A 14,055-nucleotide genomic window follows, 5' to 3' on the forward strand; every position below is an offset into this window, starting at 1 on the left:
TTCTTCAAACACGGGGTTTTTAGGGTTATGAAGAAAAATACAGGCACAAAAATACACTGAAGCAAAATGCTCATCCAAATAATATTTAGTTTGTAACATTATTGTGAACTGTACAATTTGAAAACAAACAACTGTTTACACAAAATAAACCGCTCAGTCCTTGAAGATAAAGTGAGAATCTTCAGCATCACCGCCAGCTCCAATCCATGACGCCGTTGAGAAATGATGCTAAAAAACATTCTTAAAAAAACAGAGTGGCTGACAACAGGCGAGGGACAAAAGTTTATTTCAGGCAGGCAGTGCTTCCCTTTACCCTCCAAGTCTTTGAGAGGAACTGAGCTCTAAAACTCAGTCATCTTCTTGTGTGTGTCAGCCTTCCTGTGCTCTCCCTGGACGGACAGCTCCTGGGCTTTGAGCTGGGCCAGCAGCCGACGGGCCGCTGACAGCTTCTCTTCCAGCTGCTTCACTCTGGAGGCGTCCCTTTGCACAAACAAATAACAAATAGATCAGGAAGTGGGGAGAGACAGGGAGACGAGTCGGTTTTAGCTGCACTTTCCAGAAAGGAGTGTCTAACCTTCTATCTTTACAGCTTATTTACATTTTTACACAACTCCCACGAGCCATCTTGACAGGAGCTTCATGGCAACTAGTGTGCTCATATTCTACATTATATTATAGTTGTGCATGTCTGTATGTAATTCTATGATTATATATATAAAGAAGGTTTTACTGATTTCATTAGAGTTAAGTGATCATTAATACACTTCTTGGTTCAGCTACCAGCCTTCACAGGAGTCAGATTAGACAATGTACAATATAATATGCAATGAATGAACACACACAGCAGTACTGACCTTCCCGTCTGTCTGCCGAGTATCTCAGTCAGTTTCTGGATCTCCCTCTCAGTCTGGGACACCCTCTCAGCAGCCTGGAACACCTTCACATTCAGAGTCCTCTTGGTGCTTTTCCCCCCCCTGTAAGCCTCCACCCCGGTCGCTGCAGACGGAGCAGCAGCAGCACCCCCCTCGGCAGCACCCGTGCTCTTGCCTCCTAGCTTGTTGTTGAGAAAGTCAAAGACGTTTTTGCGCCCTCCTTTGGCGAACCGAGGTTTCCTTCGCCGAGGCTTTCTCTTCGGGCGCCCCGATTGCGTGCCGTCTTTAGTGGCCTTGCTGCGGGCGCGTCTCGGGGTGAGCTCGGCACACTCGTCCAGAGACTTACCTTTGGGCAGGACAACTGCCATGACGGGCTCTACTCGACCATCCTGCATCTTTCCTAAGCCTGAGAAAACAAAGAGTGACGCACACATTTACTTAACAGGGGAGTGCAAGAGGAAAGTACACAAAACAAACACCTGGCAACACAAAACATATAGATTCTAACATTCATTTTAAAGTTAGGTTATACTTTTCTGAACATTTGACATTTAAATGAATCTTGTTGTGTGTCTGGTCTACCTATGACCGGGTAGGAGGTTATTTTTTCGGCTATGTTTGTCCGTCAGATAGTAGTTAGAGAAGAACAACCGTCCCCATTTTCATGAATCTGGGTGAAAAGGTGGAGCATGGGCCAAGGAAGAACCCCTTTAAATTTTGGAGCGGGTCCAAATCACAGGGCGGCTACAACTAAGTACTGTTTATTACTTTTATTGTATTTTTTGTGACACATTAATTAGACGTGATTAGATTGTGGAAGGCTCCTTTGAATGTCTATCCATATCAATGTTCTTTTTTATTATTTGCCTCGTCATAACGAAGTCCCGGCATATATGAATGTGATATGACACCACTCAACTAAAGGGAGCTGTGATTCCAGTGTGCAGGTACTCCTTGTATTATAATGTTTTCGATTTTGGCTGTTCACATTAACTGTAATAATGCCCATTGGGAAATCTCTCCTCTGCATTTCACCCATCCTAACAATTTATGTGCAGCAGACAGCCACAGTGCAGGGGAATAAATCTAGCATGTGTTGGGAGGGGGGGGGGACATGGAAAATATGCCCCCGTCGGCCCTGGTGGGGTTCAAAGCGGGACTTCTTGCCATCAGAGGACAACACAACTGAGGCACTTAGAATGTTTGGACAAAGAGGATATGAACTGATGTGTTATACAGTTAGGTCCATAAATATTTGGACATTGACACAATTCTGGCTCTGTACACGACCACAATGGACTTGAAATTAAACAATCAATATGTGCTATAAGTGCAGACTTTCAGCTTTAATTTGAGGGTATTTACATCCAAATCAGATGAATGGTGGAGGAACTACAACACATTGTATACGTGGTAGTCCCCTTTTTAAGGGACCAAAAGTAATTGGACAAAGTAACATAATCATAAATCAAATTGTCACTTTTAATATTTGGTTGCAAATCCTTTGCAGTCAATGACAGCCTGAAGTCTGGAACCCATAGACATCACCAGACGCTGGGTTTGGTCCCTGGTGATGCTCTGTCTTCACTTCCTGCTTGTTCTTTGGGCAGTTTCCCTTCAGTTTTGTCTTCAGCAAGTTAAATGCATGCTCAATTGGATTCAGGTCAGGTGACTGACTTGGCCATTGCAGAACATTCCACTTCTATGCCTTAACAAACTCTTTGGTTGCTTTCGCAGTACGCTTTGGGTCATTGTCCATTTGCACCGTCCAATGAGTTCTGAAGCATTTGGCTGAATATGAGCAGATAATATCGCCGGAGTTCATCCTGCTGCTTTTGTCAGCAGTCACATCATCAATAAATACAAGAACCAGTTCCATTGCCCACGCCATAACACTACCACCACCATGCTTCGCTGATGAGGTGGTGTGCTTTGGATCATGAGCAGTTCCTTCCCTTCTCCATACTCTTCTCTTCCATCATTCTACAAGTTGATCTTTGTCTCATCTGTCCACAGGATGTTGTTCCAGAACTTAACAGGCTTTTTTAGATGCATTTTAGCAAACTCTAATCTGGTCTTCCTGTTTTTGAGGCTCACCAATGGTTTACATGGTGTGGTGAACCCTCTGTATTTACTCTGGTGAAGTCTTCTCTTGATTGTTGACTTGACACAGATACACCCTGACCTCCTGGAGAGGGTTCTTGATCTGGCCAACTGTTGTGAAGGGCTTTTTCTTCACCAGGAGAAGAATTCTTCTGTCATCCAACACAGTTGTCTTCCGTGGTCTTCAAGATCTTTTGGTGTTGCTGAGCTCACCAGTTCTTTCTTTTTAAGAATGTACCAAACAGTTGATTTGGCCACACCTAATGTTTTTGTTATTTCTCTGATGGGTTTGTTTGGATGTTTCAGCCTAATGATGGCTTGCTTCACTGATAGTGACAGCTCTTTAGACTTCATATTGAGAGTTGACCTCAACACATTCCAAAAGCAAATACCACACTTGAAATGAACTCTAGACCTTTTATCTGCTCCTTGTAAATGAAATAACGAGGAAACAACACACACCTGGCCATGGAACAGCTGAGCAGCCAATTGTCCAATTACTTTTGGTGCCTTAAAAAGGGGACACCACGTATAAAATGTGTTGTAATTCCTCCACCATTCATCTGGTTTAGATGTAAATATCCTCAAATTAAAGCTGAAAGTCTGCACTTAAAGCACATATTGAGTGTGTAATTTCAAGTCCATTGTGGTCGTGTACAGAGACAGAATTATGAAAATTGTGTCAATGTCCAAATATTTATGGACCTAACTGTATATTTGTTATTGGCTTCCTCAAATGCTAGTGAAACATTTGAATGGAGTGTAGGGCAGTGAATGACTCATCTAGTTAAAAAAAACAGAAACAAACTTAGCCATAAACTACTGACTTGATCATAACAGGAAGCTATGACTTCAGAACCTAAAATGTGGTTAATGTGCACTTGCACTTACCTTTCCCATATTCATAGCCCATTTTGAGCATAAGCTTGGATCCGATGCCTCTGGTATGTGCCTCCCAGCCACCAAAGTGTGCACTGTTCAACATTTCTGTGGGATCTACAGCGGAGTCCATAACTGTTGGGTAACAAGTGAAAAACAAAGAAACCGTCAGTTACTTTGTCATCGGCCATTAACCGAGGGGGCTTATAATTTGACGCCACAGTTCTGATGACGGGTATGGCAACGCATATCCATAGAAACCTTTTGCAAAAGCCACATCGTCTCCATCTTCAATGTCGTCCAGGTCAGAGTCAGAGGACAGCGGGTCGTCCTCTCTCAAAGGCGGGATAATGCAGTCGGCCTCGACCACAACATCTTTTAGCAGCACCGAGTCAAACTTCACACTGTAGAAACCACTGTCCATTTCTACATCGAGAGAAAACATTTGAATCAGAAAAACTTTCAAACTGACTTGAAACATTTGATCTGCCATCGTAAATTGTATTAAGACAATTTACTGAGGATTTTCAGGAAATGTATTTATTTAAATTTTATGACAAGGTGACACAATTAAAGTTGAGTTAATCTGAGTGGGAAGTTACTGCCAGTCTCTTTACTTTAAAATTAATCGACACAAACTGGCCCCGTCATCGTAATACCTTTGATTTTGGCAGGGTACCAGATGCCGTCGTCATGTCGAGCCAAGCAGGACGAGCCTTCTTCCAGATTACTGAGGTCAAACTCAAGGAACTCTCTGAGCTCAGACACATTCACCACATCACCGTGGGAAAACCTTTAAGAAAAGGGAAACGGAGAGAGTCCTGATATCCAATTGGATTTTACAGTAAATCATTGAGGGATTCAACTAATATTATTATAGGCCTATTGAAGTGCAAACTGTAATAATCCATAGTAATGTATTCTGAAAATCCTCAGAAACAGCATTTAGACACGTCATGGGTCACCAAAGAATTAGCAGATAAATAGGGTGACAAATGAATTATTAGATAAAAAAGTGAAAAGAAAACATTTCACAGCTTGTTTTAGACGGTTTTCTTCAGCCATGGTCACCCTGCATTATGTGCTCAATGGGCGACACTTGCTGGAGGATATCTGCTATTACAAAGAAGCCAGATATTGACAAGTAAACTTACGATTTAACAACAACATTTTGCAGGTGTAAGTATACAAAACTAAACTAAACAGTGGTACCTTACCTGCAATTATCCGGGAAGCGACATTTGTCCTCTAGGTAGTATGGACAGGGTTTCATAGACTTCTGGGTTGGGTAGACATAGAACACTCTTACTTGATCCTCTTCTCCGTCTGCCTGTTCTGTCCCCACCACCATGGCATTGTGATACTCCAGTGTCCCCCATGTCGTCCGGTATGGTGCCCTTACTTTGGTACCACTGAGTGCATCTTCCTCCTCCTCGTCCTCCTCCTCTTCACCATACTCTACCCCACCTTCCTTCTCATTGTCCCTCTCTCTAGTATCAGAGCCTGACGACTCTCCCAGTTCAGAGTAGAAAGCAGCAAACTCATTGTTCAAAGTGCCATTTGCACCATTTGTGTCAGCTGCTGCCGCTGAGGTGTTCGCCTGCAGTCCAAGGCTTTCCTCAAGGCTGGCCAGAAGCTGACTCTTTTTGACGGACACCAGGCTGGACTCTGTGAGCTCTATCAGCTGACAAAGGTCATCTCTCAGTGTGAGCAGGTCTGACTGCTGGGAAGGGTCCAGGCCAGCAGACAGGGCTGTCTCCACCTGCTGCAGCTGGGCACCATAGGTACTGATGGCTGCCTCGAGGGTTCCTTCATCCATGCTCACAATTGACACAGGGCAGGAATGGATAGTATCAAGCCTCCAAGACACCTGAGGAAAAAAGATGATGGTTGGTTTGAAGTGGAAATCAAGTAAGGAGATCTCAGCAGAATGAGTAGCTCACACTAGAATACAATGTGTCCTTTCCTGTATCGATTTTAGGTCATATTGTAGTGGCTATCTGCTTATAACAAAGTCTCAGTTAATTGGCAGACTGAGTTTGGAGGGACACAGTAAAAGAGAAGATGACTGTAGTCAAAGGTTTAGCAAAAAACCGTTACGTTACCACTGAACCAACGTTATATGCTTTACTGGAATAACAACTAACGTTACTTCGTACACTAACAGTATGTTATGGAAGCTTTTCCGTAAGACTCATAAAGCTTCTGTGTATCGAAATAGGTACCATCAGCTTTGCCTAAAGATTTAACATAGCTATGAATCGCTAACATGGCTTTAAATTAGAGCTAGTTTTAGCTAAATGTTAGCCGTGTTTAAGCTAACTTTTACAACTGAGTTTAATACCGCTAGCATTACCTTCGTAATTATTATAGCTGCCTGACATCCACTCCACCGACGGAAAAAGTGACAGCCATTAAAGTATGTGCTATGTTAAGAAAATAATGAATTCAAAGAGCTGAAATCACATAGTGGAACAGCACAGTAACAACATGGACCGGTCCAGTGTCAAGATGGCAGAAGATAATGAAAGGTATTTTTCTTTCAAAATAAAACAAAAATCTTTAGAGGTTGGATGGTTCTTCTGACAAATAACTACTCACAGTACAAAGTTAGAAACGCAGTTTGCTTGTGTAAAACTAGTGTCTGAAGTTATGCCAGATTATTATTTTTCAAACATTCATATGGTAGCTTTTTTGAACAAAGAAAGCACAATTCTATATAATATAACAATTAGACGATTGAGATTTATGTTAAATAATAGAGTATCAATAACCACTAACTTAAAAATTTAATAAATTAATACAATTAATTCAGTTAAATAATGCTTGATTGACATGGCAGAATTCACACATTTCTACAATAAAAACATTGTTTATTATACAGTTTTAACGTTTTTTTTCTTTTTCACAGTAAAACTTTACTAAACTGTCCTTTTATTTTGAAGATGAATCACCAAACACGGAAGTCTTATTTTGCCTACGTCAAACGTGCGCCGTCGACGCATAATCATGACGTTACCTAAAGCTGGAGTTCAGTAACTTCATCAGAGTGTGATGTTATCATTTTTTTATTTTAGATAAAACCTTTTCTATGGTCTTATTGCTCTGCGCAGTGGGTCCACTTACTGATACTAATGTGAAGGTAAGCTACATGTTTGTTGATGCTAGTACCGCAGTGCAGCTTCAGCAGCATGCTGTCAGCTAACTAACATCGATGCTATAGATGGTCTGCTGTTACTACATAGACATAATGTTGCTATGTATCTGTTCTCAACTTAAATTTCGTAAGCTTTACCTTTGTCACAGTTGCCAATCGGTTAATAATAATAATAATAATAATAATAATAATAATAATAATAATAATAATAATAAAACGTAGCTAACTTAATACTGTTTAGTACAGCCAACTTAAATCCAGAATATCATGGCAGAGTCTCAGGCAATACAAAACATCATCATGACCACAACCATCATCACATCCAGGCTCAGTGTTTAATTAACTCAATATTAAGTAATGGCCAGAGGGTATTACCATGGCCACATAGGGGAGTGTCAACATTCAGAGATGATGCAGTGGCTGTCTGACCATTTTGTTATTGAACATACAATTTAGTTTACATGCTGGTACGGCAGGTTACTGGTGAAGGTGTTATACCATTGGATCAGAAAAGCACTCATCATACTGGGTCAAATTCATAGGCCAGAGGTGAAACATAAGGGCTTGTTGTTTAACATGAAATGCTTGTATTTCCCTTTTATACCTACACCAAGGATATATCAAAAAGCACTTATTTATAATTTGTCATGCTGTTGTCTATATCAAATTAAATCAAATCTATATAGCCCAATATCACAAATTACAAATTGGCCTCAGGGGGCTTTAGAATCTTACATGTAACATATATGTATGTATGTTTATTTAAATTTTGCTATTTGATAACAAAATATTTTGTTAATGACATTACCATTGTTATGTGTTATTTTCTCTGTACTCAGGTCTCACTTGAGGAATCCAAATTTAATTATCGATGTGACTTGACCTGATTTAAATTAAGTATAATCTGAAAAAGTTACTGGCCAACATGGCAGGTAACCATTACGGATTTATCTCCAATAAATTAAGAATAAATTAATTTCAGTTTCCTCTAAAGTACTTGAAAACAACAATTCCAGTCAAATGTTATCCCGTCAATTCTTTCAATTCTTGCATTGATCCTTTTTCTTTTTCCGCACCTCTCATTTAAGTAAACCCTGCAGTCATGCCTACCATCATGGCTCAGATCAGTGATCCAAAGATCGCATTTGCCTACCTGCGCCCGGCCTGTGTCCTCCTCACCCGCGTGCCCACTGTGAGCAACGTGGAGACGCTGAGCGGCCAGTTAAAAGAAGTTGACGATGCCACATTGCAGCAGCTCCAAGAGTACGTCCTCTTCCCTCTTCGCTTCGTCCTCAAAGTCCCCGGGCCAAAGAAGGACAAACTGGTGCAGGCTGTGGCTGAGGCCATGAGCCACGTCCTGGAGATCACTTGTGTCCAGAGCTGGGAGACCCTCCGTGACCTCCTCTCAGAGCTCTGCCTCTGCTTGTGCTCGCCAACCGATCCTGGGAAACCTGCAGATGCATCAGAGGAGCTGAAATTGGCCGTGCTGAGATGCCTGGACGCACTGCTTCATGCTGCTTATGGTGATATAGTCTTCAAACTCTTTGAACCGATTATGCTGCCCGGACTGGGAGCTGCTATATCGCTGCTGCTGGCTTTAGGAGAGAAGGAGAAATCTCGAGATGTACAGGCAGAAGCGTTGAAGTGCCTCCAGGCTTTGACTCTGCAGTGTGAATGCACTCAGGAGCACATAGTCCCATCGCCAGAGGAGAGGTGTGCTGTAGGCAGCACCATCGCTTCATTCCTACCTGGGATCACTGTGGCTGTAGCCAGGATCATTACAGGAGATCTGAGACACGGCCATGCAGTCACAGTCGCGGCCATCAAGGTACTTTGATGCAGTAGAGTCATGCTTCAATATTTTAACTGCTGCATAACTTGTTAAAGCTATTCATTGTGTAACTGGTGATGTCCCTCAGGTTATAATCTTCAGACCTGTATTATTGGGTTTTGACTGGATTCCACACCAAAAAACATCGACATTTATTATGTATTTAAAAAAAATGCAATTTAGTATCTAATGCAATGGTTTCTTTTTGCCACACATTCGTCTTCGACTCGTTTCCACTCTTATTGTCATTCAGGTATGGTCCAGGACTGTGGGGCTTGTGATGGAGGACGCCCAGCTTCAGGCCAGTGAGCCCTGCAAGAGTCCCTCACCAGACCTGGGGAGGATCTCACAGCTGATGGTCCATCGGAGACAGGACTGGGTGAAGAGCACCGCGGGGAAACTGTCTGGCCTCCTGAAGAAGATCATCTCCTGCACCGCTGCTCACCAGCACTGGAGGGTTCGACTAGAGATGGTGGAGCTGGATGACCACCTGCTGGCCAGGTGTAGCCAGTCACTGGGGGAGTGTGTGGGGCCGCTACTGGAAGCACTGGTGGGAGCAGTCAATGATGAGGAGCCCGGAGTCAGACAGAGGTTCGATTGGATTGACATTTTTGTGATCCAAGTCCAGACAACTTTATTTTAATTTTATTTTAAATTAAACAAAATAACACAATACAGATTCAGTATACAGGGGACAGTATACACGTATAACAATAACACAATGCAGTGGTATATCACAACAGACACAAATATTATAAATATACAGATATCAAGTGTCGGTCAAATTAGAAAGTAGTTTCACATATTGCTCAACAGCTTCAGGAAAACAACAAAATACGTTTTTTATTGTTAAATTTACGTTTATGGATAATTAAAAAAAAGTGCCATCATCAAATTTATTATGAAAGAATATTTGTCTTCTTTTCTTGAGTTTTTAAAGAAACCCAACACCACTTTTCCCCATAATAATGTAAAGTCTTTAAAGTCATGATCAATGACAACTCTGCAAAGGTCGTGCCATAATGTCTTGGTGTGAGAAGAACAATGCTAAACTAAGTGTAAAACTGTTGCTGAATAATCATCATTGAAGGAGCAGTTTGTGTTTCTGCATGTACTTCTAGGCAGGGTAATATAGATTAATCATCTTTGAAGGACTCCGAAGGAAAAGCGTTTTGTTCCCAGACTACTTGATAACAAGATGTTTAATGCAACTCTCCTGTCATCTCCTCTAGGTGTGAAGTTGTTCTCCTGGAGGTATCGCAGAGGAATCAGAGCCGTGGCAGCAGCAGCAATATTACCAGTAAAAGCAGCAGCAGTGCTCAGACCTTCACAGACGTGCTCTCAGAGAATCTCCACTCTCTGGCCACCTCGCTGCCCAGACTGATGAGGACCTCTGATGACCAGAAGAAGCTGTTTGTCCTCAACGTGTTTCTGGGTTATTTAAAAGTCCTGGGGCCGCAGGTCTCCGTGGTTCTAAACTCAGCTGCACATCTCGAAAGGATTTCCAAAGCCTTGATGCAGGTAATGTTGGCTGCCAAGATGTCAGATTACACTTCATATTCAGCTTGAATGGGAAATGAGGTAAAACAAAGTCAATTAAAGGAAGTTAGAGATCCAGCCAATCTCAATTCATCAGCAGGTTTGGATGTAACACTTGAATTCACACATTTGCCTCGAGACAAACATATTCATCTGCAACTTTATCTTAAAATAATGTTATTGGAAATGCTAACAATACTCAAACATGATATTTTTCTGAGATATCAGAACTCAGAGCTAATACAGAACTTGGATTCTAACGTCACTACGATAATTAATTAAAAAATATTTCTCTGTAATCAGTTTTATATTTATAACTACCCACATTATAGTTTCCCTTTATTATAAAGTAACATCATTCTGTTGTTGCTACTTAACAATGAATGTTTCCCTTTATAACAGTAAGAGTATCAATATAATGTCGACACTGTGCATGTCCGTCGCTGCCTGTGCGTCCTATCCACTGCTCTGTTACCGCCAGGATACCGAGATGAAACTAGAGGCCTTTATTTCTTTTTTATGCTCGTTCAGAATCACAAACTTACAGTACATTTTTATTGGTATATTTTGTAGATGACATGTAATGTTGTATTTCGTACTAAACCTGCACCAAAAATACTACATTAAATGTAATGTTGTACACCAACTAGTATAATTAAGTATGTACAAAAGTAGCCTTAAAAGACAACGTAACATTTACTAATAAGCTAATAGCTTATAGAATATTATATAGCTTATACACAGTATTTAAGCTTCTTTTTTTTAGTAATTTATGTGTAATTGCTTTTTTAATTTTTACAAACACATACACACCCTTCAACACCAACAACACCAGAAACAATATTACAAAACAGAAAGATCTCCCCCCACACCAACCACAGACGCTGCAGTATACAAAAATCTAATTGAAAGAGAGAGGGAAAAAAGAAGACATATACATATACAGTATATATACATGCACATCCATACTATGCACAGCAATATGATAGGAAATAAACAAATAGCCTCGCACATCCAGATGAAACAATCATCCATCGACAGGTCAAGTCCTAATAATAAGCTATGTGTCACAGGCGAGACAAAGTTGTTGGTGCTTTCTGGTCCTGTCCTTACTCTATCATGGCAGCAAACTCAAACCACAGTCTAGAGAAGTGTCCCCGTGTGCCCTTACAGGTGCTGGAACTGGATGTGATGGATGTTCGCATCGTGGAGGAAAGGAGTTACGCCGCTACCATAGAAACCAGCTCGGGCTCTGGTGATTCCTACACTGCTCACACACAGAGGCGGCATTTTCTCTTCTTCACAGATGAGAAGATCTTCTCTGTGCTCATGGAGATCTGTCGAACATTAGGTGTGAGCGCTGTTTGATGAACTTAAGGGATAGACTGTATCAAAATGTCCTACATCACATTTCTAATCCTTCTGTTCACATAACAGTTCAGTGTCAGATTTAACAAGTAAGTTCTCCTCTTTCTATCTTTAGGTTACTACGGCAACATTTACCTGCTGACAGATCACTTCCTGGATCTGTACCAACAGTCTTCAGCGTACAGAAAGCAGGCTGCCATGGTGCTCAATGAGACCATCAGGGGTGCAGCAGGGATCGCCGTGGCAACAGAGGGTCAGGGTTTGGAGAGTCACGTTCGGGGACCCTCTGCCACACAGGAAGACCTCAAAGTGGCAGTCGTGTCTGTCATGGAGGAGTACACCAGCCTGAACAACTGGCACCTGATTACTGTCAGTGAGGAGACGCACAGAGACCGTCAGGACCAGCTGGTGAGCAGACTTCCTGCACTGCAGCTTCGATAGTTTGTCCTCGCCAAACCTTAAGTCGTGATTTATCAACTGGTTCATGGCATAATTTATAGTTCAGCATTTTGGGAAACATGATTTTTCACGTAAATCATCCTGACTGTACATTAAACGGCCTTGACCAGCAGTTTGTCTTAATGCTAAGCTAAGCTAACTAGCTGCTTGCTTGAGCTACATGTTTAGCGCAGAGACATGAGAGTGGTATTTAATTCTCATCCAGCTCGTCAAGAAAGCAAATAAGTGCATTTCCCAAAATGCTAAAACTACACCTTTTTAATGCCAAGTTTAAAATGTGACGTGGCAATGGATTGTCTATGACTATGGGCTATAAACATCGCATCGTCATCATCAGCTAAATGTACTGATCAGCAAACTCTCTGGGAATAATCATCACGTGTAATAGATGATCTCTCCTCTCTTCATGGGAGGAAGTGATACTTTCAGGATTTTACATCTCATTTTGTATTCAGAGAACATGTTCTAATCAAGTGTGATATTAGACTCCCACGCTCAGCCCATATTGCAAAACTCCTTCTGCATTTAAATGTGATCATGTTCAGATCACTTCACTTAAAGAAAGATATCCGCACTTTGCTCACTACATGGCTTTGGACTGAGCGCTGTCTGCTCCTATGAACACACTCAGCAGAGGGTTCCAGGGTTTCAAGTAACTGCTCGTAACTTTCAAGGCTGGATTATTGAGCTGACAGGCAGAGAAAGTATGTTGTGGCCTCCAACCAACAGAGGCCTGAGAACATCGTCAGCACTGTGTTAGTTTGTCGATAAACTTGCAGTTTGTCAGTTAAAATGTGTGTCCAGCAGCAACACCAACAAGAGAAAATGATTCTGAGCACAGAAATATACACTAGTTAGAGGGAGGGTTTGGCCCTGTACACTGTTGTGGGGTCCTCCCTCAAGTCAAACTACATTCATAAAAGGAATATAGATTAGATATGAACATTGAAGCAACTTTAGTAGTAGGACGACAGCTAGTTACTGATGCTTAATGTGAGCTACATTCATTGTGTACAGGAAAGTCACACAACTAGTATTTTAAGTTGGGGGCTTAAACGGTCAGTAGTGTATTTGTTTTCATAATGTATTGTATGCAATGTTGGAAGGTGATGATATTGATTTGATTTGGACATCTGATGTGTCTTTTTCAAATGAATATTTGTCAAATTAAAGGTACCCTGTAGAGTTATTTTGTAAAAAATAAAGGTACCTGCAAAATGTTTCTGTAAAATGAAAGGTGCCTCGTGTGTACAGAAGATATCTAAATATCTGTCATGTCTTTCTGTAGCTGCTCAGCCCGTCCAGACTCCTCTCCATATCCAACAGTAATGTCGACAACACTCAGGCAAACTCTGTCCAAGTGATTCCTTCTTCATTTGGCACCCCGTCTTCCTCACCGCCAACCTCCGCAATCCACCAGCTCAACAGCAACATCTGGCAGCTGTGTATCCAACTCGAGGGCATCGCCTGCTTTGCTCAGGCACTGGGGCGGGACTTTCGGCCCATCTTGATGACATCACTGTACCCTGTACTGGAGAAAGCCGGAGAGGAGACGCTGCTGGTCAGCCAGGCAGCGCTGGGCTGTATGTGGGACATCAGTAAGGCCTGTTGCTACCCCTCCCTGAAGGAGCTGATCAATGAGAACTCCGACTACCTGCTCAACGACATATCACTTAACCTGCAGAGGCTCAGCCAGCACCCACAGGTAACATCGACACCGTTTGGCATGTAGTTAGAGTGCATAGTCGCACTAGAAAAAAAGGAACTAAGTAAACAGAGCCGACATTTTTTAGGGTCATTTAAGAATTTTTGTTGATTTTATTGTTTTATTAAAATACATTTTGACA

At 41.7% G+C, this 14,055-nt stretch overlaps 2 protein-coding genes across 3 annotated transcripts in view; one reads left to right on the plus strand and one right to left on the minus strand.

The window, feature by feature from the left end:
* On the minus strand, positions 1 to 5,673 carry zgpat (zinc finger, CCCH-type with G patch domain). The gene is made up of 6 exons (XM_029436109.1): positions 5,072 to 5,673; positions 4,514 to 4,647; positions 4,116 to 4,280; positions 3,867 to 3,989; positions 855 to 1,278; positions 1 to 480 (listed from the first exon to the last, which is right to left on the minus strand). Exons 1-6 carry the CDS (start codon positions 5,671 to 5,673, stop codon positions 342 to 344), a joined length of 1,587 nt encoding a protein of 528 aa, XP_029291969.1. The 3' UTR covers positions 1 to 341.
* The window catches only part of tti1 (TELO2 interacting protein 1), a 23,797-nt gene continuing 15,407 nt past the window's right edge, over positions 5,666 to 14,055 (plus strand). The window contains exons 1-7 of one of the 2 annotated variants that reach the window (XM_029436106.1): positions 5,666 to 5,765; positions 8,100 to 8,839; positions 9,096 to 9,433; positions 10,075 to 10,363; positions 11,555 to 11,732; positions 11,865 to 12,157; positions 13,497 to 13,913. In XM_029436106.1, the coding sequence (XP_029291966.1) occupies positions 5,738 to 5,765; positions 8,100 to 8,839; positions 9,096 to 9,433; positions 10,075 to 10,363; positions 11,555 to 11,732; positions 11,865 to 12,157; positions 13,497 to 13,913 (2,283 nt within the window). In that variant the 5' untranslated portion in view covers positions 5,666 to 5,737. Of the gene's footprint in view, positions 5,766 to 6,867; positions 6,997 to 8,099; positions 8,840 to 9,095; positions 9,434 to 10,074; positions 10,364 to 11,554; positions 11,733 to 11,864; positions 12,158 to 13,496; positions 13,914 to 14,055 lie in introns of those variants that run through there. The other variant, XM_029436107.1, reaches the window with a different exon arrangement.

Source organism: Cottoperca gobio, chromosome 7 (genome assembly GCF_900634415.1).
Source record: "Cottoperca gobio chromosome 7, fCotGob3.1, whole genome shotgun sequence".
Lineage (NCBI taxonomy): Eukaryota > Metazoa > Chordata > Actinopteri > Perciformes > Bovichtidae > Cottoperca > Cottoperca gobio.

Bases quoted from the DNA above. Each gene is read 5' to 3' on its own strand.
- zgpat (XM_029436109.1), bottom strand. From the start codon at position 5,673: ATGGATGAAGGAACCCTCGAGGCAGCCATCAGTACCTATGGTGCCCAG. The intron at 1,279-3,866 runs GTAAGTGCAAGT...TTGTTTTCTCAG, and splicing joins GGGCTATGAATATGGGAAAG to GCTTAGGAAAGATGCAGGAT. The intron at 481-854 runs GTCAGTACTGCT...GTTTGTGCAAAG, and splicing joins CTCGGCAGACAGACGGGAAG to GGACGCCTCCAGAGTGAAGC.